Source organism: Limanda limanda, chromosome 14 (assembly GCF_963576545.1).
Source record: "Limanda limanda chromosome 14, fLimLim1.1, whole genome shotgun sequence".
Taxonomy (NCBI): Eukaryota; Metazoa; Chordata; class Actinopteri; order Pleuronectiformes; family Pleuronectidae; genus Limanda; species Limanda limanda.
The window spans coordinates 9,544,463-9,569,046 of record NC_083649.1 but is presented as its reverse complement, the minus strand read 5'-3'; the positions used below and the strand labels follow the sequence as shown (position 1 = coordinate 9,569,046).

General features: G+C 42.5%; 1 protein-coding gene across 2 annotated transcripts in view; it reads left to right on the top strand.

Annotated features, from left to right (window-relative positions):
* The window catches only part of sh3pxd2b (SH3 and PX domains 2B), a 33,002-nt gene extending 9,678 nt beyond the window's left edge, over positions 1 to 23,324 (top strand). The window contains exons 3-14 of one of the 2 annotated variants that reach the window (XM_061086465.1): positions 1,231 to 1,306; positions 6,958 to 7,034; positions 11,743 to 11,834; positions 14,799 to 14,824; positions 15,167 to 15,202; positions 16,687 to 16,818; positions 17,083 to 17,184; positions 18,978 to 19,095; positions 19,433 to 19,617; positions 19,750 to 19,796; positions 19,904 to 20,029; positions 20,165 to 23,324. In XM_061086465.1, the coding sequence (XP_060942448.1) occupies positions 1,231 to 1,306; positions 6,958 to 7,034; positions 11,743 to 11,834; positions 14,799 to 14,824; positions 15,167 to 15,202; positions 16,687 to 16,818; positions 17,083 to 17,184; positions 18,978 to 19,095; positions 19,433 to 19,617; positions 19,750 to 19,796; positions 19,904 to 20,029; positions 20,165 to 21,712 (2,565 nt within the window). In that variant the 3' untranslated portion in view covers positions 21,713 to 23,324. The remainder of the gene's footprint in view (positions 1 to 1,230; positions 1,307 to 6,957; positions 7,035 to 11,742; positions 11,835 to 14,798; positions 14,825 to 15,166; positions 15,203 to 16,686; positions 16,819 to 17,082; positions 17,185 to 18,977; positions 19,096 to 19,432; positions 19,618 to 19,749; positions 19,797 to 19,903; positions 20,030 to 20,164) is intronic. The other variant, XM_061086466.1, reaches the window with a different exon arrangement.
* The last annotated feature ends 1,260 nt before the right edge of the window (positions 23,325 to 24,584 follow it).

Below are 24,584 nucleotides of genomic sequence, written 5' to 3'. Positions count from 1 at the left end.
ATTATGTGCTGGACCCTGACGTGGTTCGCATGGCTTAGCTCTAACCGCATCTGCTGATCTTCTTAATCCTGACTATGTTCCTTTACTTAAACATCAAAGACTTTATCTGTAACACGAGAGAGCGATGGCAGAACATCCAGTGCAGGAGAGAGAGTGGGTGGGACTGTGTCTGGCTGTCTGATGTCAGAACTTAGAATTACTATACTATATGAATGAGTAAATGCATGTCCTGTTTGGATGAGGTTGAAACTGCACGATCTATAATAATTATAGAGTTATGGGGGATGCTCATTTGGTGCAATCTGTAGAAACCATCTATAAAAACAATAAAACTGGTAAATGATTGAAGAACTTTTAACAGCTTGTTTTCTGTGGTTAAATTAAAGTAGTGTTTTTAAAGCACTGGATTCTAATTTAACATTAAACTCAAGTAATTTCACTCTTAAACCTTTCGGTTTCAATGTCTGCAGGTGTCAGCGAGAGAGAGGGTGAGAGTTAGAGTTCATTGGTTAAAATGGCCAGGTGCCATTTTTATTGGCCTCAGCTGCAGCTAGAGAATAGAACACACACACACACACACACACACACTAGATTGCCAAACATTTTTTGTCCAAACCCGACTGAGCCAAAGAAAAAAAACTAAAATTAACCTGAACCCGTCAAGCTTTTGATGTTTTTGGATTTAGACCACGAAGATCATTTCCTGAACATGGCCGGTTCGGGGGTCCAGTCCACACACATGCACATCTCAAGACGACCATATGGATGCATGCTCAACTGTTTCACCAGTAATCAACAAAGATGAAATGAGATGTGACAGGGAAAGAGCGGCTAAACTGATTAACTATTGAAGCAGATTGAGTTTTAAAAGGACAGAAAGATCAAGTGAAATTGAGAGAAACGATCCGAGGAGTCACTTCTCTCTGGTCTTTACAAATGACAGAAATGTTCCACTCTGTCAGCGGTGCCTTGCTGCAAACAGCTCCAGCAGCACATGAGGCGGAGAGGTAAAACCATACCATCTGCTCAGTACATTCCTAATCGTTGGCAGGCCTTCCTTTATTTGGCCCAATTCCTTCTAGGAACTGCTGATTTGTAAAAAAAAAAATATGTGAACTCTTCCTCTCCAGCCTCAGCTACCCTGTTGCGTGTAATGTGAAATGCATGTTTATAAGCGAGCGCAGATACTTTGTGTGTGCTAACAAGTTTGAATTAACTGTGCGGTTTCAGATGGAGTTACTGGATAAATTCCCAGTGGAGGGAGGCCAGAAAGACCCCAAGCGCAGGATCATTCCATTCCTACCAGGTAAGAGTTGAACACTCGCTGTCCCCTAATGCCCCAACTCCACATACACATACAATTATTTTAAAGATGGTAAAGAATGGCACTCAGTAGAGCATATACCTCCGCCAAGGGCCATCCGTCCAATCAGTTCTAGTTTCTCCATGGGTTTAAACAGTGGACAACGATGACTCAGTTACAGACGGTGGAGGAACTGGAGGAAAACAGATTGTTCTGTTGTTTACATCCACGCGACGGAAACAATCTCACTGTTCTGTGAACCAAGCGAGATGTTTCTTCATCTGCTCCTTAAACATTCAGCTGATTCAGCTTGTCTTTCTGCATACAGCCCATAGAAACACTTTATTACACACAGCATAGGCAAGATAAGGCTTGGAGCCGATATGGTGTCACACCAAGTACCTGCTGTGGTTTCTATAACATGTCAGCACATTTTGAGTTCTTTTCTTCATTGTCTTGAGGCAATGAAGTGTTTTTTGGAACAAAGGCTTTTGGGGTCAGCTCGACCGACTTTTGAAATAGTTTTAGATTTAGATCCCGCTGTAAGTGATTCTTTATGAGAGCTTGAAAGAAAGCCTCACCCAGGGACCCCACCCACAACTCCCCCACAGTGCAGGCTTGGGACGGGTGGGGGATAGGATTATTTTTGTGGCCATCCAGGTCTGGAACTCATTGAGATGCTACACACACACACACACACACACACACACACACACACACACACACACACAAACACAGGGACTGTTTGATGGACTGAGTGGGAGGAGGGTTAGAGGGAAGAGCGATAGAAAAACTTTTCTTTCCATACTATCTCCTACCATTGCTTTATACAATCAGACAAAAAAATTGAATAGGATAGAAAAGCATATTAATAGAATTGTCAGAATATAATGCAATCAGTAGCGCTATTTTGGATTTGTTCATAAAAGACAGTGAAACCAAAAGAGGTTCCAAAATAATAAGAGTCATACTTCCCCTCTGAGTGGGATTCTACGAGAAAACTTGCCTAATTTGCAGAACATTTTTTCCGCTAGGGAAATAGTTCACTTACAAAGCACAAGTCGGGACTGTGGGCGGAGGCGGCACGGAAGTGGCTCTCTCTTCTTGGTTGGGTTTATTCAAGGCCTCAAGGTGCTTTTACTCCTTCGGTGTTTCCACATCAGCGAAGTGGTTTGTCTGCATGTGTGCAGAGTGCAGACTTTTACCAGGTGTACACACCACAAACCTGATGGCCGCATTTAGTTGTGAATCCAAAGTTGAACTCAGAGAAACAGTTCCAACATTTCCCAGCATTGTCCAGTTAAATCCACACCTTTTGATATTTTTGACTATTTTAATACCTCAGGAAGCCATTTGTCATCTGAACACTCCTCACTTTGATGTGTCATCCCCAAGCGAGGCTCTTTAAGGCGATGTCAGCACAGCCCGGCCTTTGAAAAAGAGCTGATATGTTCTTGACCAATTATCTGAAGTTGTTTGACTTGTCGTTTAAACCCCAGAAGGAATGCGGGTCTGTTTCTTTAGGGGCCCTGCATCAAAGAAGAGGTGAAACTTTCAACGTTCTTTTCTGTTTAATGATATAGCCACAGTATACTTCAGCTACTCAGTGCTGCTGGGATGTGTCTGCCTACCACAGTAGGAGTTACAGGTCCTGGATTAAGTGTTTAAAAACAAAAAAATGGCCAAAAAGTCACAATGACCTTGGTGTTGGTGCCTCATTCATATCACGTTCATCTCTTTTCTGCAGGGGAAAGCAATCACTGTTCTCGTCTTCTACTTTTCGGGTTGAAGGCAAGTCGGTGGACACTCAGCTTTTCGATCCTTGTAAATGGAACATGCACGCGTCCACGTCAGCACTGGCAACAATATTGTTTATCAAAAGGAATAAAAGCTGCAGCAGATGTTGTAATGAACTGACTCTTCCTCTGCAAGTCGGCCTCTGTACAGGCTTCATGACAATTCTCTTCAACACTGCTTCCTTCCCTTTACTTTGAAAACTCTGGTGTAGGGTTGTAGTCTGGACATGTAGAAACCTACAGTCTATCAGTAACAACTTCTTTGTTGTTTCCAAGAAAATAACTCCTGGTTTTACTTCCCCCTCACTGCTCCTTAGTTAGTTCTTAGTTAGAGATTTTGCTTAATCCTTGTGTTCTCTGCAACCAAATGCTAATAGTGGGTGGAGATTACTTCTGATTCAGAGCTAAAATGCCCGTCTGGCCATCATTTCAATTTCAGAAATGCTCTTTTAAAAGTAAAATCTATCAGAGTGGATGTAGCTCTGGTAAAACTCATCTTATAAAAAGTCTTAAATCAATCCTCACGTCATGAAGTACAAGTTAAAGTCATTTCTTGTAAACCCAAGTTTGAGTCAAGTATTCCAAAGTGTGTGTCAAGTATTTTCAGATCTTTGAACCCGGGCGATGAAAGTGACACAGCATTTTCCTCTCAAAGCTGATTTTATAGTGTTTATTCAAATAACTGGGGCCAGGTCATTTCAGGGTATAACTGCTCACTGTGTTCCCATAATAAGCTGCTTGTTTCTAATCTCTGTTATTTCCTCAACTTTCTTGTTGTGGCGTACAAGGACAAAGTTTAGAGTCTACGGAATCTGTGTTATGTAATGGTGTTAGCTTCTCAAAATCAACCCGAGGAGGCAAACATTGATGTGTGACGAGTCCGGTGCTTAAGAGCCGAGTCGTGAGAACAGCTTAGTGTGTGTAAGGTGTGTAACAATCCCCCTCTCTGTGTTTCCACCTCCGTCTCCTCTGTCCCGTCACCTCCCTCGCTCTGCCCAGGAAACAGGAGTTGTTTGATACCCGCGGCGGGCTCTCGAGATTCGTCACGAAGTCGACCCTTCCTCGGCCTTGGCTCCCAGCAGCTTTTTTTTCTCCTCCCCTCCCCAAACAAGCCCTTTTCATCAGCTGCACCCATGGGTTGCCGTGCATACAGAGTGGGTAGTGTTGAGTCAGTGCTTCTCTCCCCTGACCCCAGAGAGCGCTGGAAAACCGTCAAAAAAGCTTTCTGTGTGAGGAGTGACGAGGGGAGGAGAGAGGTCGAAAGAGACGGAGAGAGAGAGAGAGGAGAAGAGAAGTAGACGTCCAGGGTTGACTTTCAAAACTCTTTAGTTTTCGAGAGATGTCCAGACAGTGTCCGCTTTGGGTTTCTCTGCCAACACCTAAGAGATTTGGAATGTCTTCTCTAATTCTGCAGCGAGTCACTCTCCTTTTTATGAGTCTCCCTCACATTGAGATGTACTTTTCTCCTCTGTGCAAATGTAGTGACAAATCAGGTTAGTTTCAGCCTGTGAACTGCATTTCAAGGTAGTAAGTAGCAGAGTCATGGGAGCATCTGAGCTGTACGATTCATTCCCTGGGCCTGACTGTGAATCAATCAATCCAAAAGTGGTTTAAATATTTACTCTAGCCCCTGAAAACACTGACTAACATCTGGATTTGTGTCAGTGGGAAAAGGTTCAATCAGCTTTCAGTCCCGGGTCAGATGACTCTGCGTTAGTCACGGGTATCAGTCAGCGGTGAAGGAAACGTGACATCCGGGTGGACATGGTTGTTTTCCCCACCATTTATGGTTCAAGTAATGCATCATCAAAGCAATAAAGGCGTGTCGTCCATTCGGCAAAACACTTGGCCACTTCTTCGATCAGTCACTGGCCAACGTGGCGCTTTAAGCACAACACGCCAGTGAAATGAAAACAATGAAAACACATCTGCTGCCTTTTTTAAGTGGGTGTACCGCATTTACAAAATCTGCGTTCATTTTTGTGTAAAGCAGTTTTCTGACATGGCAAATAAAAACAGAATTGAAAAACAGAAGCCACGAGAACAGACGCTCAAGGAGCAACCATGAGTTTCAAGATCTGTCGTTTTGTCCCACCTTCTCATTGCTTTGCTCCTAACCAATCAGGTCATCTTATTCACCGGCTCTTTGATAACTTTAAGGTAGTAATGACCAACATGTGGTTGGAAGTGCAGAGGGGGAGAATTTGGAAGATGAGTGTTTTGTGAAATTGATCTAAGGTCTTTTCCGGGAGGTCGCTTCACATTCCTCCACCTCTTTATACATTATTTATTTTTCATGTTTCCTTATTCGGCATCTATCCTTATTTTTTCTGAGTTTAACCCACTTCAAAGACGAGCAGAAACAAAACAACAATATTCATGAGCAAAATATCTTTCAGTTTCACACATACGCACTCCAAAAAAAACACCTGTGGTTTTCAGCTGTGTGGGTTGAGGAAGCAGAAAAGGCCATTTTTAGTAACTCAGGTGAAATGATTCATGTTTCAGCAAGTCTGCTTTAAACACGCGCTGAACAAACACCTCAGCCCTGTGATGGAGGTGATAGAGAGACTTTTAAAAACATGTCCCTCTCTGCACTCAGGATCTTTACCCAGTCAGCCTCCACTTCCTGCCCAGTTCCTGCTGCACATGCCGACAGAGCTGCCGCTGTGAATTTATCAGAGAAACTTCAGCAGCTAAAAGGAGCAGAAAATAGATGCTGGCTCTGGAAGTTTCCTGCATACCATTAAGTTAGAGGAGTGTTTTTAAGAGGCCTATTTGTGGCCCCTTCTTGTTATTGTTGTGGCGACCCAGCTCGTCTGTGACTGTTTGTGTCTGGAGATGAGAATGGTGAAGTATGGAGCATTTACGCTGTCACTGCTTTCCCCAAAATCATTTATTCATGACTTGGAAAGGGCAGCTATTCACCGAGCTCCTTAGCCGCCTCATTGTGCTGTCAGTGTTATTGATGACGCCAAGTCTGCGTGTGTCTGCACTCTAATATGCCAACGTGCTAACCACTGAACCTTACCTTTTTGTAAGAGGTGCTTTTGAATGTTGGCCAAGAAGGTTAAACACACTGCAAATCAAGAAAACACATGCAAAAAAGGTCACCACACGTGCAAATACAGAAACACGCGCCAAATTGGGATTAAAACAATGCAAATTCTTCCAGGGGATCCAAAAAGTGATGAACCTGACTGTGGTTTGAAGTTTTGTGAAGTTCCATCACCACTGACGAGCAGCAGACTTCGATCAACTTTTAAAAGGACTGCTGCAGAGCCTGTGCTAAACATGCCTGTTTGGAATGGACTGTTTTCTTGCCGTGTGGTGATACTGGTTGCAGCTTTCTCTCCGAACTCTTTACAGAAGTGATCGCAGTATTTGAGTGGTGGCGAGTAAAGAAGCTGCGCCACCGCTGCCGCACAAAGAGCCGGTTCATCAAATCTCAGTGGAGCTCGACCCAGTAGCAGGACATCACCGAACTGGAGCCTCAGCTGTTCATGCCATTGTTGTTAAGATGTTGTTATGATCAACATCATCACTTCCGTTGCCGAGTCTCAGCCACCGCTGCTGCAGAGAGCTGGTCGCCTGTTTATTCAATTTCTAATAATATTGAACACAACACACTTCCAAATCACACCAAATCAGACATAGCTTTTAATTTGGAACATGACAATACAACTGCCCAGTGTGGCAGTTCTCGAGATGTGCGTTCCACAGATTTATTTCATCATTAGATCGATGAATATTAGAATATGTTACTTTTCTGCTGTGATCTATAGCAACACATCAGTTTTCTTCTCCAACTTTGAGTTGTCTGTTCTTCTAAATCTTTTTTTTTCTACCATCATTCAGGGAAGATCCTGTTCAGAAGGAGTCATATCAGAGATGTGGCCATGAAGAGGCTAAGGCCCATCAACGAGTACTGCACGGTGAGTGCATTGACCAATATGTGACATCTGCAGTAGTTGTATTTCCTGAATATGCATGAAACACCACACTGACCAGTCATGTACAGGTAGAGTGGTTAGAGGATAATAAAAACAAAACTAAAGTCTCCCAGCACCCACATTGTTTCAAACAAGTCATGAATAGGAAAATAATATTTCCTTTGTGTATATATGAGCAACACAAGTAGCTATATGTCTTAGTTGTAATATTTGACTCCATAGTCCTATATTTATCAAATGTATATTTCATTTCCTCAATTAACTTCAGTGTTGTAGCAATTAACAAAGTTTCAAACATATGGTCATATTAATTAAAATGAAACTCACATCCACATGAAGCAAGATTCACATACGATTTATCGGATGAGTTTGTGTGGTGTGTGCTGTACTGAACTCCCTGGAGCAAACCTGTGTGACAGCAGGCGTCCACGTCCTAAAGCTCCCCAGGTGACTCTGACTCCGACCCGTCCCTGCACCAGCAGGCAAACCAGAGGTTAATGTCTCTTAAGGGATCAATAGTGTGTAAGCATATAAAGAAAAATCCGTTGCTGGAGAGATAAAGAAAAGTGTTACACCCAAATATGCAGTAACCCATCACGATCCCCAATTATAAATGTAAGAGACTTGAGTGGACGAGTGTTGTTGAATCACCACAGCTTTCCATCAGTTTTTTCAAAAGCGAATGTAAAACTGTGCATTATCCAGCCCATTACACGGCTTTTTTTTACCAGGGAGATTAATCACTTGGCAGGAACATGGGAAAAGAAATGCAATAGCACAGACTCGGGCTCCACTGAATCAGCACTGTGACCGTAAAACTGCCAATAGCCGGCAAATAACCGCTCGGATTTGACAGAAATGTAACCACGGCATCTTAGCAACAGGTTTTTGTTGTCCTGGAAATAAATCCAAAGCAATAGTTTGAAAAATTCCCCCTTTTCTGTATTATTTTGCAAACTGCAGTGCTAACCAAGGAGAGAGGGTCTGTCATGAATCACACCATCATTAGTTTTTATGACAGGACGTTGAGAACTGGATATCGTGGCCTCAGAACCACGTGGTTCAGGCGCGAGACGGAGCTCGTGTATTGAGAAACACCAGGGAGGGAGACGCTGAGCTTGCTCCGTGTCAGCACATCCTCGGCCTATAGGCTGTGTTTTTGTTGAATATTACAGGCTTCTTACCCCAGAGCCTCTAAACCATCCAGACCTCCCCCTCTCCGTCTGAGAGGGAATGTTTGAGGAGGTTTTTACAAGTTCGTTCTGACTTAGTCCAGACTGCATGCTCAATTTTATCTCCAGATTGATACGGTGCTAATAGGATTTTTGATTTACAAGGCCATAAAGTGAAAGAGAATAGTTTATGTCCGATACTCCTCTGAGTGTACAGCTGGTGGCAAACATCTTCACCCACTTATGTGAAAAATAAGAGTTTTGGGAAAGGGATGGGTAGAGTTGTTGATTCATGCCTGTGGGGGGGGGGGGGGGGGGGGGGGGGGGAATGTTTATGAGAATAGTGGAGACGGGTTTTTATCAGTGGTGTTGCTGTACAGTTTTAAGTTGTTGTATTGCATGTGTGTGAAGTTATATGCAAAGAAAACTAAATTCACATTTACTTTGCGAGGATTGTTCACTTTTAGAGTTCAGTGGATTTGGAGCCACATTTTGTCAAAATGTTTCCAAGCCAGATGTTTGTCCTCAGCACTCTTCTTCATTAGTTTACAATGTTCAGTGACTTTGTGAAAGTAGCATTTGAGGACAGGACACCTCAGAGCATGTGAGAGGATTGTGTGGAAAGAAATTAGAACCATCGTGCTGCGATGCTTTAACCCCAAGCAGTGAGAAGTCACAACGCTTTTCTCAGCTTTTTCACACATTAACAGTCTGTCTGTCACATAAGGAGCCGAATTCTACGTGAGAAAGCAAAAAAACAGATGAATATTAAGTTAAAGTCATGAGACTGAAAAGTTGTCTTCATGAGACTCTAAGTCGTTATTTTGATAAAGTTTTTCATTATTAAGAGTTACAGGACTTTTGAACAAGGGGCAGAAATAGGCATCTGAAACAAGAGACAGTGAATAAAGACTTAAAACATCCTCCAGCCCTTAGATGTCATTGCACAGGTTGGATCTCAGTCTTCAGCTCGGGCAGGGAATGTTGTTTTCTGCAGTGAGTGCTGAAACAAATCTCAACTTGACTGTAAGCACAAACAAAACGGCCTCGACAAGGTGAAACGACATGTTTTTCTACGGGAAGAGCTGAGTCAGCCCTTCTGTTGTACAGCTGAGGTTTTACCCGGCATCATGGAATTTCCCCTCGTTGTGAAGTCCTGTGTTTTCATTCAAGTCAGGAAAAACTGTCGGTATATAAAAAGAGAGAGAGAGAGAGAGAGAAAGAGAAAAAACCTGGAACCAGAGATTGTTTGTACAAAGCCAGAGAAAGACTGCTGAGCCTTGGATGGGCTGCCAGGTCACACCGCTCAGAAATGCATCACAGCAAAAAGTCCCAATGTCCTCGGGATCTACATTAGTCTCTATTCACAAAAATAGAAATTGAATCTGTTTGTAATTTAGATTTTGGATAAATAATGTCTCAGGATACACTTCACTTTGAAAAATGTTGTTTATTCAGAGACAGATTTAAGAATATATTGGTAAAGCTATTTTTAACATTGACGGATCTCAATGTACTGCACATTTTAAAGAAATGTATTTCCACAACCCAGGTTTGTTTCTTGGAGAACACACACACACACACACACACACACACACACACACACACACACACACACACACACACACACACACACACACACACACACACACACACAATTACCTTAATGCTGCCTGCTGTAAAAAAACACACGCACACCCATAAAGTCCATTTGCTGTAATGTAGCCTGCGCCTCCGTCCCGTCTCCTCCCTGGGGAGAATGGTAATGAGCGGACGGGCTGCAGACTGACACAAGAAGAGAAATAAATCCAAGGAGAGTGGAGCTGCTTCTCTGACCTCAGGAGCAGCGCAGCTTTCTGGGCTGCAGGAGCAGACATTGTGAGGGGGGGTCCTCTGGAGGTCACCAGTATAATAGCGACACCTCTTACATCAGCTGCTTAGCTTCTGTTTCTCGAGATATGGATGGAGCTGGTGTAAATGGGGGTAATATGCATCAGGAAGAGGAAGAGATGAAACCTCCACTCATACTCTGTCCATGGCAGTGGACCCGCTCCTTTCCTCCAACACGAGCTGTTGGCACAAACCTGTGATCAGAAGCGTGACCAGGCAAACGTCTCTGCTACTAAGGTGTCCTTGGTCGGGGGCTCTGGCTCTGCTTCCGTATCCATCACTGGCCCTGACGGTATATCGGCGCGTGTCACAGAGTGCAAAGAGGAGACAGAGCCCGCGCTGCCTTAAAGGGCAGAGCCGAAAAACACTTAGGAGTATTAAAATCAGAGGAGGAGGCCGGCAGAGGAAGCTTGATGGATAGCACCGGGCTCAGCCTGCCAGCAAATGGAGGGAGGAGGAGTGGCCCAGCCTTCTAAGCAGTGTAGGAGAGACGGTCAGCACAGGGTCATTGGCAGCAGTTATTCTGTCTTCTGGGGTTTTTTTTGGGGGGGGGGGGGTTAATCTGTTGGGGTGATTATCTGTTTCACTGCTGTTCTTAAGAAGTTTGGCTGAGAGAAAGTGAAAGACAGATAAGGAGAGGCAGATAAGTCCGGCCAGTAGTTGGGAAATGTGTATGTGTGTGTGTGTTTGTGTGTGTGTGTTTGTGTGTTTGTGTGTGTGTGTGTGTATGTGTGTGTGTGTGTGCACACCTCGTCTCTGATGCTCGTGATTGTCCACAGAGGCACAAGGTGACGGAGGACGGCAGCTGCGACAGATCAGTAAACAGACACTAGATAGAAATTCTGAAACCATCTCACTTATAAATATCAATAAATATGAGAAACTAGACGTAATATTAAAAGAGGCAGACATATTGTTCATCCTCCCGAGCTCCACAATCATCCAAAGTTACAATTTTAATAAGAGAAAATGTTTTTAATCTTCATCCGGACCAACTTTCAACAGACTCATACTGCTGCTGTGCCATCAATACACAAAATGATATTACATTTTGCACTTCAATCTAAAAAAGTAACTGCCAAATACTATTATTATTATTATTGCAGCTTTTTTGATAAGTACAAGGACGTGGTATGAAAAATAGTTTTTGGGATATTAAAAAACATATGAAAATGAAAAACACGGGAGCCAGGATTGTAGAAACGGACGATTCTCATTTATGTTTCGCTTTAGACTAATAATCAGTTAAATTGTGATTATTGTTAGAACAAGACAGCTAAAAAATTTAAATATTGAAAACATTTTAGGTGGCCAAAAACACGATAATGCAGCCTGTGTCCCAAAGGTAAAGAGAACTGCATAATGTTCTGTATATTATGTCTATGAGGAAATATTGCACACAGTTATAGCTAATAGCTGACATAATATTTATCCCAGCGTAGGAGGGTAGTGTGAAAATTCCCTCAAATACTGTACTTAGTAATTATTTGTCTGGACTCCCAATGAGAACTATATTTAACCTCTGGTCGACCTCTACATATTTATATATATATATATTAAACTGAAGTGAGTGTAATTGTCAGTTTGTGTGATTTCCTAACTTTCCTTGTCCTCCTTTGTCCCTGCAGGCCCTCATCCAGCTGCCGGTCTACATCTCCCAGTGTGAGGAGGTCCGAGTTTTCTTTGAGACCAGACCTGAAGACCTCAACCCACCCAAGGAGTGAGTACCACAGGCGTTAGAAACCCTCAGGGTCAAACGCAAAGGGAAACACCCGTCGTCGTTCACCCTGCCTGAGGTCATGTCACTTCCCCTCAGCGTTTCCGCCCCAAACTTAACATTCATTACACCCTCTGATATGATTCCATATTCCCACATGACCTCCTGTTCGATCTTTCGAGCAGAAACACATTTAATGGGTCTTCCCCCCCCCCCCTAAATGCTGAGTCTGCATGTGCATGAGTAAGCATGTAGCTGCGGCTCCGCTCAGCCACCAGGCTCCAGGCGGGGGGGGAGGTCACGTGGTTGATCTGAAGGTGTGCAGACCTGCTCCGTGGTCTCGTGTAAATATCACTCAACACGTTAGCATCATAACCGGTGCTGACAGTTACAATGTGCTAAAACCAAGACATCAGCGGGCAGCGAGCGCCAGCCTCCAGCACACACACACACACACAAGCGCCTGTCGATTACACACATGACTTACACATCCACTCCAGGCCTCGGTTTTTGCAAATGTGTTGTTGTTAAGGTTAGCGGCACCTTGAGGGCAGCAGAGGTTACGGGCGGCTGGTTCCAGGGAGACCAGAAAGGCTTTTTACACCAACAGCTGTCAGCTGAGCCCCGAGCTTTTGAACCCGTCTGTCATCACATGCTGATGTGAGGCACCGGGCGCTCGGAGGCTGCGTCGGTCGGCAGGAAAATTAGTGGATAAATCCTGTTAAACACGCCAGGAGTGTGTGTCAGCAGAGCAGGGAGGTGGGGTTTTTCAATTTGCAACACAAGGTTGAGAAATCTGGGTCACGTAATGAGAGTTTACACCAAAACGATGCTAATACCGCACTAATTATATGAATATAACACTAGTGTGCACTTTGTTTGCCAGCTACAATAGGAAAGAATATTTCTTCAAATTTTCTACCACTGCTACTAAGATATGTTTTCTGAGATTTCCCCTGAAATCGCTGGGAAAGCTGTCGGGAGCAGTTTAGGATTCAGGGTCCTGCCAAAGGACACTTGGATGAGCTGGGAATTGAACCACCGACCCTCAGATTAGCAAATGACCTGCTCTGCCTTACCTCTGTAGTGGCTGTCTATACCAGTTATATGATAATCTGACATAAACTGGTCTCTGAAAATGATGAATGTGTAATAGACAGTGGTTGATATGTCAGGTACACACACACAAACGCACACAAACACACACAAGTCTCTCTATAGTCGAGCCCTAGCCCCTAACCCTAACCCTAATTCCAACTTTAATACTAAGTCTTAAACCTCAAACAGCCCATTAAATTTGTGAGGACTGGCCAAAATGTCCTATTATTGAACCAAAACTGGCTCTCATATCTAGAGATAGACCTGCCACACACACACAGTTTGTCTCTGTCCTCCCCTGCATGAGGTCGGCAATGACACGTTCCACCTCCGTCTTCATATAAAACCCCGGGCCTGTGCTGGGAGAAGAAGCAGCAGAGAGAGGGAGCATTAACTCGATGGCAGCTGAATACAGGAAGGACCTTGGTTTGTCTTTATTGAAATTGGATTAGTGCTTTCTGCTAGTGCAGCCTGTTGTTTGGCTGACTGACAACATGGGGCTGGTGCACAGACACAGCAGCCACTGTGGGAGAAGATTTATCATGGCGCATAAATCTACATGCACTGAGAGGGGCATCTCGCACTTTCTCCTCAGAAGCAGCGAAGTTAGAGACGGGGCAAGAAGAGAGGATTTAACTTTGAAGAGGAGGCAGAGGAAATGGGACAGACAGAAAAGTTAATAGCAACGAGGGAGGGAGAGGAAAGGAAAGAAAAGGGAAAAGATCATAAGGGAAGGAAATAGAATTATGTGATGGAGCAAGATGGAACTGGAGCTTGATGGAAAGAATGAAAAAAGAGATCATATACAACCAAGGCCCAACAGTCCCCGTATGAAACCACATTTAAATCCAGATTTTGATATGCATCTGCACCAGATTGGACACAAAACTCATAAATATCAGTCGCCTAAAATGTTCCATCAAGATCCATTAATTCCAAGAAATCAACAAATATGATATCGTCATATTAAGCCAATGGTTCACGTTAAACTTTTACATACACAATACGCAAACACTGCTCTTCTATAATAATGGTATTGCTTCTGTCGGCCTATAGGCAGGGATTAGATTTTTTACAGTACGTCAGTGGGAACACGCTTGAGGGTGAAGATTTACTGAGACCTGAGCCTCTGCAATTAACAGCTGTGCCGACTGAACAATGCTTTATGTGGCTGACAGCGTTCATGTTAATGCAGGAGAGCGAACGACGAGGAGCTGCCAAGGAAACGGAGAAGGGAGATTGAAGGAGTGAGTTAAGTAGACGTGGAGGATGTGAGTGGGAGGGGGGTGTGGGAGAAGGAAGATGATGGAAGTGAGGGAGAGAAGAGGCAGAGAAACTGAGGCTTTTTCTCACACGTTGCTTATTAATAGATCCAACAAGAAATGATGAGATCATACATTACTGGCATTGTTTGCTGTCCTGTTGTGTTGTTGCATCATGGCCCAAAAAATAATCATGTGACAAATTTCCAAAGGATCTTAATGCGTCATTGTTTCAAAGTAGTTACAGAAATACGGGTTAAAACATTAGAAGTATCATGAAGTAAATGCACCAGTAAAGGAACTGAACACAACAATAAACTCATCCAGTCTTTACAAGGGCCATTTGTATAGATTAAGAGATAATGAGTCAGTAAAGTCAGAAGAGTTAACACACAATCCTGCATTTTTTATAATGTTGAGAAATGTGACATCTATGAGTTTGTGAATTATTATAAATGTATATTTTTAAACAATACACAAGAGGATGAATATCTCTTGTACGTCTGAAGGTTCTCTGCACTATATAAAATATGCTCTTTCTTGATAAACTATATATCCTTACTTTTTTCTACTTGGTAGTAATGTGATGTTTTCCTCTCATTACCAGGGAACCCATTGGAAAGAAGAAATCAGGTAAGTCGCAGCTTTGTTTGTGTGTTTTCATGAAAAAGGGGTTTCGTGGTCTTGGCTCTTGGTCATTTTGTCTTTGAATACAAGTCCAGTCATGGTTATGTAGCTTATTATATAACATTTGCTCCATCTAGTGGTCACTGACATGTGTTCTTGTTCCAGTCACATTTTGTCTATATTCATATATTTAAAGACTTTTTCTGGACTTGACGATTACTGCACCAGTTACACAGAATCCGTTCCTCTTTATTTCCTCTTCATCCTCTTCACTTATCTACAATTCTCAAGTTGCATCCATGACTCTTTTTTTCAGTTTTCTTCTCCATTCATTTTCCTTTCCATCAGGGATTGTGGAGAGAGCGACTACTTTCCTAAAGCGAGGTAGTGAACACGCTGTGGTGGTTGCTCGTGCTGTGTGTGTGACCCCAGCGGGGCGCTGTAGTGGCCTGTCCCCGCCCCCCCTCCTCCTCCCCTGGCCTGGGCAGGTGGGATGGGGCTCTGTTGAAAGCTTGGGGCTTGCTCTGGTTCTAAAATGGACTCATACGCTACAATTGATTAACTTCAGACCCTATTGGGCTCATTTTTATGTATTTAAGTATGTTATGGTGGAACAGAGGAGAAAGGATTGAAGATAATGACAGGATGTTTACCTTGGATCTACATCAGGGGGATTTATTATTTTATAGTGTAGATTCAGAATGGTCACATATTCAATTTTAGATACATTTACAGCATCATGCAAATATTCTTTATTTATATTAACAACTATAGAATCTTGGCGTTAAAATAGTTGGTTTAGTTTAATGGAAATAGTTTGAACCAGTTAAATTTGCGTTTGTGTGTCTGCGTACTAAGTACAGTTAAAATTGATACAAGATAATACTACTAGATACTTGATAATAAGTCATTTATACATCATAATGTTTATTTCTATTACCTAATGTATACCAATATGCCCTTGAACAGAATTAGGGTGAATTAATAAGGATTGATGTTCAATTTAATTCATGTTGTGACCTCATATTTTTTTAGCTTTTAAAGTAAAGCAACTCATTATTTTCTTAAAAACAAACCTGCTCGCTATTTAAACCAAGAGAATCAAGCATCTGTTGCAGAAAATAAATATAGTTGCTTTAATTTAAATAAATTAACCAGCTGTTGCTCGCTTAATGTTTTAAGAAAGTTACAAAATTAGAATCACCCCATCTGTTGTTTTTATATTTATCACATTTAAGACATACAGGTTAAAGTAGACAAAGTACTATATGTCCACCAAGAGGTATATTTTCCAGTTAATTGTATCTTGGATTCAGGTTCCTGGTTGTATTTTGAGCCCCTCGTGTATTAAAAGTAGTTTTGATTCAGGCCGGCTTGGAGCTAACATCGGTGGTGGGTCTCTGTGTTTCTGGTTTCTGTCTGTAGATGATTGACCTAACCCCCCTTGACACGTTTTAACTTCCTCATTCACTCCCGTTCTCCAAGTTTCCCTTTTCCACTCCTCCTCTGTCAGCTCATTGTTTCCCTCACGCTCATCTCTCCAATCACATCAGTTACTGCCTCTGCTTCATTATTTTTGTGAATCTCAATACTGTAGATAAGCCTCCTCTCAAGTAAACAGAATTTAAGCCTTGGAATTAATTTGGCATTTCATCAGCTCAATATTTCAAAGCCTCAGAGATTTAATGTTATGACTTCAAATTCATGGACTCCTCTTTAATAAGACATTATTAAATTATAGCCAACCTCTGGAAAGGTAAAGGCTTTTATTTGCATTATTGAGATTTCATCCGTAGCTTCTCGAAGAAAGCATCAGCGAGAGAAAAGAGCTAAATGAGCCTCTGCTCCGGTTTTGTTCCCCTCAACAGGAGATTCCAGCTCAGCCGATCCTCTATTCCTCGACCAGTATGTGGCAGCAACGGACTACGAGAAGCAGGAGAGCTCCGAGATCAGCCTGCATGCGGGTCAGACGGTGGAGGTCATTGAGAAAAATGAGTCTGGTAAGTTCTATTCAGTATCCAGTCTATTTGATTGTTTTCTGAAATGTAGAAAGGTAGTTGTTTTATGAATCAATCACTAGTGGAGGGACTGAGGCATGCTGGGAAACAGCTGATGTGACTATATGTGGAATCAATATTTCAGAGATTCTTTAATTTACTTTTTTAATTAAATATTTAATGAATACATTATCATTAAATTATATTAAATCAAAAGATGAGTCATGATATCCAATAGGTCAGTATGTTTGTATTCTGCTGACTCAGGGTGGTGGTTCGTGAGCTCGGAGGACGCCCAGGGCTGGGTCCCTGCCACCTGCCTCGAGGCACAGGACGACCCTGATGACTTCAGTATGCCAGGAGAAGAAGGTACATGAAACTTTTCCCTCTGCTGTCGATGAAACTCAGTATTGTCAAGGACTTAGAGAGGCTATTTAACACTTACAGTAAATGTATGTGCAAAATCATTTTAACGTTTGGTATAATGTAGAAGTAAGTAGAGGTTAAACTGGACTCCTATATTTAGAATAAGTGCTAATTATTTGGCTTGTTCGCAGATCTGTTGAGCAAATGTGACAAAATGGCTTATTTTCTGGAGAAGATTTGTCAAACACTAGTTCATTCTAATGTATGTTCATGAGCAGGACATAAAAAAATGAAAAATGATGAACAAATAGAAAATCTGTGGCATAGATTGGAGCAGGATCCATACAAACTGTGATGTAGATTTTAAAAGAACAACACAGCGTATGGTCGGAGCCCTGAGCAAATGAAGGGGTCCGAGCCAAAATGCAAATTACAGAGCATTTTTCAAGTCCCGGAGAGCCGGAGAAGTATTCGGGTTAAAAGTGGAAACTTAGCTCACTGAACTGTTTCTGCTCATCAGAGGCCTGGAATTAGAGAATGAGTCAAATGTAACATCCTTCTCACTGACATTATCACAAATGTCCAGAAGTACGACACGAAAGCACAGAGAGGGATAAATAAGCAATTGGGAAAGTACATAATAATATATAATAAAGTTGTCCCAACACTATTCATTACCCAGTAATGTGTATGATTTAATTTAATAGACCCAAGATGATGCACAATATCACCAACATATCTTTGTTCAGGACATTGTTTTTTTACACTGGAAATAGGTAATGAGATTATAAATAAGAGATTCCAGCATCCATGGATGGAACCTGTAACATTTTCATTAAAAAAACTAACTTTCCACAAAGCTTTATTGATCGTTCATCAGCAAACGATTCCCATCTACTCCCAAACAATTCATCCCATTTGTGCTCTGCTGTGAGTTGAACTTTCTTTTAGGTCGACCATTACTGAAAATGCTTTAATTCAGGATGAACAGACATCACCGGGATGACACATGTAATGCTCACTTCCTGTTTTGCCCCACTCACTGTGCCGGGAACAGTGCCGAGGAGATTCTGGTCACTGCCAAGGCACGTGGGTCGTCGCAGAACTTTAGGGGATCTATTCAGCACAGGCTTTGGGCAAGGTGGAGCGCACGCCTTTCTTTCTCCCCTATTCTCAATGTGTGTGTTTGATTGTGTGTGTGTGTGTGTGTGCATGGTGGTTTATGTGTATGCATGTACGCTGCATGAAAGACCCAAGCATGTATATTAAACCCTTGCATGCGAAGTGAATTGTGTTTTTGTGCGTTTTTAAATGTGAGACGTGTATCATTTCAATTAACCAGCATTAATAATCACTTAATTGATCAATATAGATGTAGTAGTAGTTTCTATTAATAGAAGAAATAATATAAATTGTAAAATGACATTTCTAGTACAAAGTCTGTTGTGTTTGTGGTCAATATTTGTGGAGGATGCTTGTGTGTTTTGTGCGTCTATCTCACATCTTCTCACTCCACAAGACACTGCTCAAGCCTTGCCTCATTTAATTGAATCACTCTGGTAATATGAAGCCAAAGTACTTCAGTAGCCGTGACAGTTTCTCATCCTTAACCACAAAGGGACAGGGTTGAGTTGGACAAAGTGCTTTGAACCGCCTGCTTTGTCACCGCAGCCTTTATGCTCCATCGGCATTTATCTGTGCGCCGCTTTTTTTGTGAACCTGAGCACAACAATCCCCAGAACGGACATTATGATTTTATATTTCTTACGATATTGTCTTTCCCCCCCCGACTCTAGATGAGAAGTATTCAGTGATTTACCCGTACTCGGCCAGGGACGAGGATGAGATCGACCTGGAGAGAGGCATGGTTGTCGAGATGATTCAGAAGAATCTGGAGGGCTGGTGGAAGATCAGGTAATTTAACCCAGTGACATTAAAGACACAGGAGCAAAAAAAAAACAAGCATTTCAGATAGAGGCTAGAGGGAGGAGCAGGAGAAATGTACAGTGTGAGGAAAGTGATGTTTCAAGTACTAACACAAATCATCAAAACTATGAACGTAATTGCAAGCATTATATTTCTCTTTTTACTTGCCAACATACCCTGTTCCAGATTTAGAGGCTGCTCATGAATATAAAATGTTGCACTGACTAAAGAGACAAGTTAATTGCACGTTGAACTAACTGCCCATTAGTCTTCCCTCTCATTTTTATATCTCAAGCCATTGAGGGTATATCTCTTCTGCTCTCAGGTACCAGGGTCGCGAGGGCTGGGCCCCAGCCTCCTACCTGAAGAAGACGGACATTCAGAAGCAGTCAGCAGGGGGCGCTGCACACGCCAGCACCAACGACCTGGACGGGTTCTCCAAACAGGGCCAGCAGAACAACGCAGCTCGAGACAAAGAAAACCGGCTCTCCTTTTTCTCCGAGAACAAAAGTAATGCGTGAAATCAACAAAGGAAGCTTGTGATTTTGTCTTTTGCTTGAGAGAGGGAGCAGATTTGTATAAAATGTATGTTCACTGCTGCCGACACAAACTCTCTGATTTACATGTGTTCTCCCTCTACAGAAGTGGGATCCAGACACAGACCTCCTCCTCGCAGAGATCTCACCATCGTAAGATTTGGCACAGCAACGATTCTTTTTGTATTAGATGATACCTTGGGATTTTCTCTCAACAAAACGTTTTTAACAACTTGACATGTCTCTCTCATATTGCACAGCCACGTGGTGCAAATCTACCCAAGCCACCCATTCCTCCGGCGGTTGAGGAAGAGTTCTACACCATAGCGGATTTCCAGACCACTATACCTGATGGTATTAGCTTCCAGGCCGGAGTTAAAGTTGAGGTGGGTCAAGCACTGCTAATAACGGTATTTTAGAAGAAAGAATGAAAATGGATTTCATAGTGAAGCATTTGGCTTGACAAAATGAATGAATTTGGGAATTTAATCAGTTTATTCATTTATTTTATTACCTACTAGGTGATTGAGAAGAATTCTAATGGTTGGTGGTACATCCAGATAGATGAAAAAGAGGGCTGGGCCCCTGCCAATTTTATCGACAAGTACAAGAAGACCAGCAATGCCCTGAGACCCAACTTCCTTGCCCCTCTGCCCAACGAGATGGAGAAGCTGAGGTTGGAAGATGCTGGTAGTTCAAATGCATCAGGCACAGATGACAGCTGGTCCAAGCCGTTACCAGATGAGCCACCCACTGCCCCCGAGACCTGTGCCCGACCTAAACTCAGAGAGTGGAAGCCCTGTCCCGTCAAGGTGGGCCCGGCCTTCCCTGGGCAGTTGCCTCCAGCCCCAGCTGCCCCTCCGGTCGAGGAGAAACCAGCTCTCCCACCTCGAAGGGAGTCCATTAACAAGAGCTTTGAATTGGAGGTACCAGACAAACCAAGACCTGATCATTCCAAGCCTTTGCCCCCGAAGCCCCCGGCCCCTGGAGTCATCCTGCCACTGGTACCGCCTAAGGCAGCCCCCTTCAAACTAGACAAACCACCAGAGATCAAGAAAGAGGATAAGAACAAAGTTCTCCACCTCCGGAACGAGATGGGTCTTGAATGCGGGCACAAGATCTCTGCCAAAGAGGTGAAGAAGTTTAATTTGAAACCTGTGCCGAAACAGCCTCCGAAACCCAAGCCCGAGGTGCAGGAGGAGAGACCAGAAGCACCTGGTCCGTCGGTGCTAATGAAGCCCAAACCCGGGCTCCGACCTAAACCTGTCCCAGCAGCCAAGCCGGATCCCCCAGCGGAGAAGAAACTAGACATCACCAACCTGCGGAGCAAGCTGAGGCCGTCCAAACCTGCAGACCCGGGTTCTGCGTCGGCTGAGGCAAGCCATCAGAATGGCGCCGGAGCAGCAGCAGTTAACAGTTCCCACCCCAGATCCCCCACGAGCTCGCCACCCACTCATATCCCTTCTCTCAACAACACTAAGTACTGTGACGAGCCAAAGGTCCCCCCAAAACACGTAAATGGTCACAGCCACGAGAGCCCATCACCCCCTGCAAAGCCATTAGTGCCTCCCCACAAGGAAGCGCCTAATAGACCCCCCGCCATGGCTCCAAGAAGACCTCCTCCTCCAAAGAAGGGAGACCCATCCAGTCCAACTGAGCTCAAACCTCCACCTTCTCTTCAAGAAATCCAGGATATTCTCAAGGCCGGACTACCCCAACTCAGCAGGCCCCCTCCCCCGAAACCCAAAGGGTTTGTCCCGGTGCCTGCAAACAAGGAGAAGGAGGAGAACAAGGTTAATAAAATCCCAATTCCTCCCAAGCCCCAGTTGAAGAGCGAGAAGCCTGGTCCGCCCAAGGACAAGCTCCCTCCTTTACTCAAGGAGCCCAGTAGGGACGAGCTGTATCTGGCTGTGGCGGACTTTGAAGGGGACGAGCAAACAGCCAGCTTCAAAGTGGGCACAGTGTTCGAGGTGCGGGAAAAAAACACCAGCGGCTGGTGGTTCTGTAAAAATGTCAGAGGAGAAGTCGAGGGCTGGATCCCCTCGAATTACCTGAGCAAGAAACCTTAGTGGGAACGTGCACTCACAACCACCGCCATACAAATCAATACATAAACCAAGGATTTCCATGAACAAATTATCACTATTTTGTAGTTAATTAGCATTTTTTTAATTTATAGGTACCTTTTTTGTATTATTGAAACATTTGTTAATGTTTATTTTTTGCAAGGATGTTCTACCTAAACTGAACCAGCAATAACACATGCCTTCCTGGGTTTTGTGATGTTTACTTCTTTTAGTTATTAACTAAGTATTAAGTGAAATATTATCTGCTTTCGTCGCCACGTGCTAGTTGCCGCCATTAGAAAGGCTGGACGTTATAACAGCCACAGATGTATCTGCGTCCTCCTATGATACGGTGCCTCGATATTATATGCAAAGTGCTTCAGTGCTTTATAAACTGTTTGTGACTGTACACATGGTCCTTGTGGGAATCGTTTTGCTAAACATTGAAAACAATCTAGATCAAAGGAGACTGAACTAGATGTTCAAATCCAGCAGTAGATGGAAAAAATAATCCAAAGTCGCTTAGACAAAGGCTGCACATTAACTCATTAGAGGAGGACTGGGCTTTCAAGTGCTATTAGCAATTACTAAAAAGTGTATTTGCCAAGTAGAAGTGCTGTTTGTTATAACAGAAACATGCATTTTTAGTTTTTCTAATATTTTTCCTTCTTTAATGAATGTTGCAGTGACCTGTAACAAATGGGCACTTTCTCCAGTTAGATGAGGTTTAGGGTTTGCACATGCTCCAGGAAGGATACAATAAAAATGCCACCGTGCATTTTTATTCCTTAACTTTACTTGTCATTGTATTTGCCATATTATTTCATACTCATTGTAGCAAAAAAACATAAAGACGAGGCTCGAGCAGCAGAACTGGGGTGGTGAAGGGAAAAGTGGGATTTTGCCGAGCAATCTACGGTGACTTGTGCAATGATTTACAGTATTTTAAGTGTACAGTCTGGATGTTTGGTGCTTGAATAACAGCAAAGAATGACCATTGTATAAAAATAATATTTTACATTGATGCTTGACTGGTCTCAAGCATGGTCAGCAAATTATTTTTTATTGTACAGTAATGAGAGTCGTACCTGAACTGTTGTTACTTTCCTTTGGGGGTCCATCTCTTAGGGGTTTTGCTCTGTAGTGATTGAGTTATGAGAAGGAAGGAAGATCCAGGAGAGACTTTCGGTGGATTTATGTTTTTTTTTAAGATACATGAAAAGTAGGTCCGTTGAGAAAAGTATTTGAAAACCACTCACTGATAATTTCACACCAAAATAAGACAATTAAACAATTGTACATTCATGGTTATGGACGTAATCAGACAAAGCTACAAGCTGCAACACCGATTCTGTTCTGCTTCTAGTCGCTTTAATGTTAAGCCACATTTCACTCATGTTTTATAAAGAAAATGACAGTACCAACGAGAAAAGAGACAAATTTAAATACACTTAAAATTGTATTGTTTGGTATAATGTGTGTGAAGAAGGTACAGTGCAAAGCGAAGTGTGGTATGATGGTGTCAGTATTGTAATCTTATTTACTTTTTTGCAATGTATTTTTCATTACATTGAGTCTCCTTTTACTCAAGTCAATAAAAGTTTTTGATTTTTCAGCTACGCCGTCACACTGTGTCTCAATTGGTGTTTGAAAATTCACAAGGGTGTTTTGCTTTTAATTCATTGCTGGGTTAAAAGTAGTAAAAGACTGAATATTTATTGTTTTAACCACTGGTTTTATGTTTCATGATGTATCAATTGAGTTTCTTTATTAGATGATATTACGTCTGCTTGTCTAGAAGAAAACCACCTTTATCCCTTAATCAGATGAGGACTCACAGAACTTTTGTGTATTTTAGCCCTGTTTTGCTTTTCCAGCCTGTGAACGTACAGATTTATGCTCACCGCTCATCGACACAGCAGGGAGCTCTTCTCAAAGACAAATGGACGTGTAAATGGGAAACGGTTTGCAAACACATTAGTTTTATATAATAATTAGGGCTGGGCAAGTTAACTAGTTAATTACGAGTTAACTCATCACTTATTTAACTCAACTAATTATTTTATCTCGCATTAACTCAGGTTTTGATTATTGTTTTATTGTGAAAGTCAGGCTTTTATTTTGTGAAAGTCTGTCGCTGACTGCTGCGGAACAGGAAAAAAGAAAATAATTGGCGGATAAACAACCATGGATAAGTGTACAGAGCTTTTACATGGCCATTTTCATTTTAAAGTTCTTCCAGACGGCGGAGTCGACAGAACCAAAGTAATTTGTAGCCACTGCCAAGGTGAATTTTCTTATCACCGGAGTACTTCCAGTCTAAAATATCACCTAAATGCAAAACACACCGTTAACATCATTAAATCACTCAACGAAACAGCGAGCGGAGCGAGGCTTCGGCAGACTACGTTAGACGCAGGGAGAGGTATAGATTTTTCACAACGAAGAGGATAACATTAATGCCCTGGCAGTGGCATTGAGCTTTAACTTTGTATTTGCTTTGATAACATTGTTAAGTTGAGATTTACACTGAATATTTTATTTAACTGCTACTGTATTAAATGCTGATGTTAAAAGTGTTTGCACAACAAATGTTATGACACTTTCGTTCATATGGCAGAACATTGAAAATAAAATTGCGCTATACACTACTTTTTAATTCATTATTGGATTTTGCGTATACAAATGCGATTAATCGTGATTAATCAGGGAAATCATGCGATTAATCGCGATTAAAACTTTTAATCGTTGCCCAGCCCTAATAATAATGTCTGTGTCGTCTTTACAGCTGCATGTGATGGCTCCAAGTGGCTAAAAGACACAAGTACATTTTGTGGTAACTCACCTCCAGTGGCATTTGTTTTATTAGATTAGA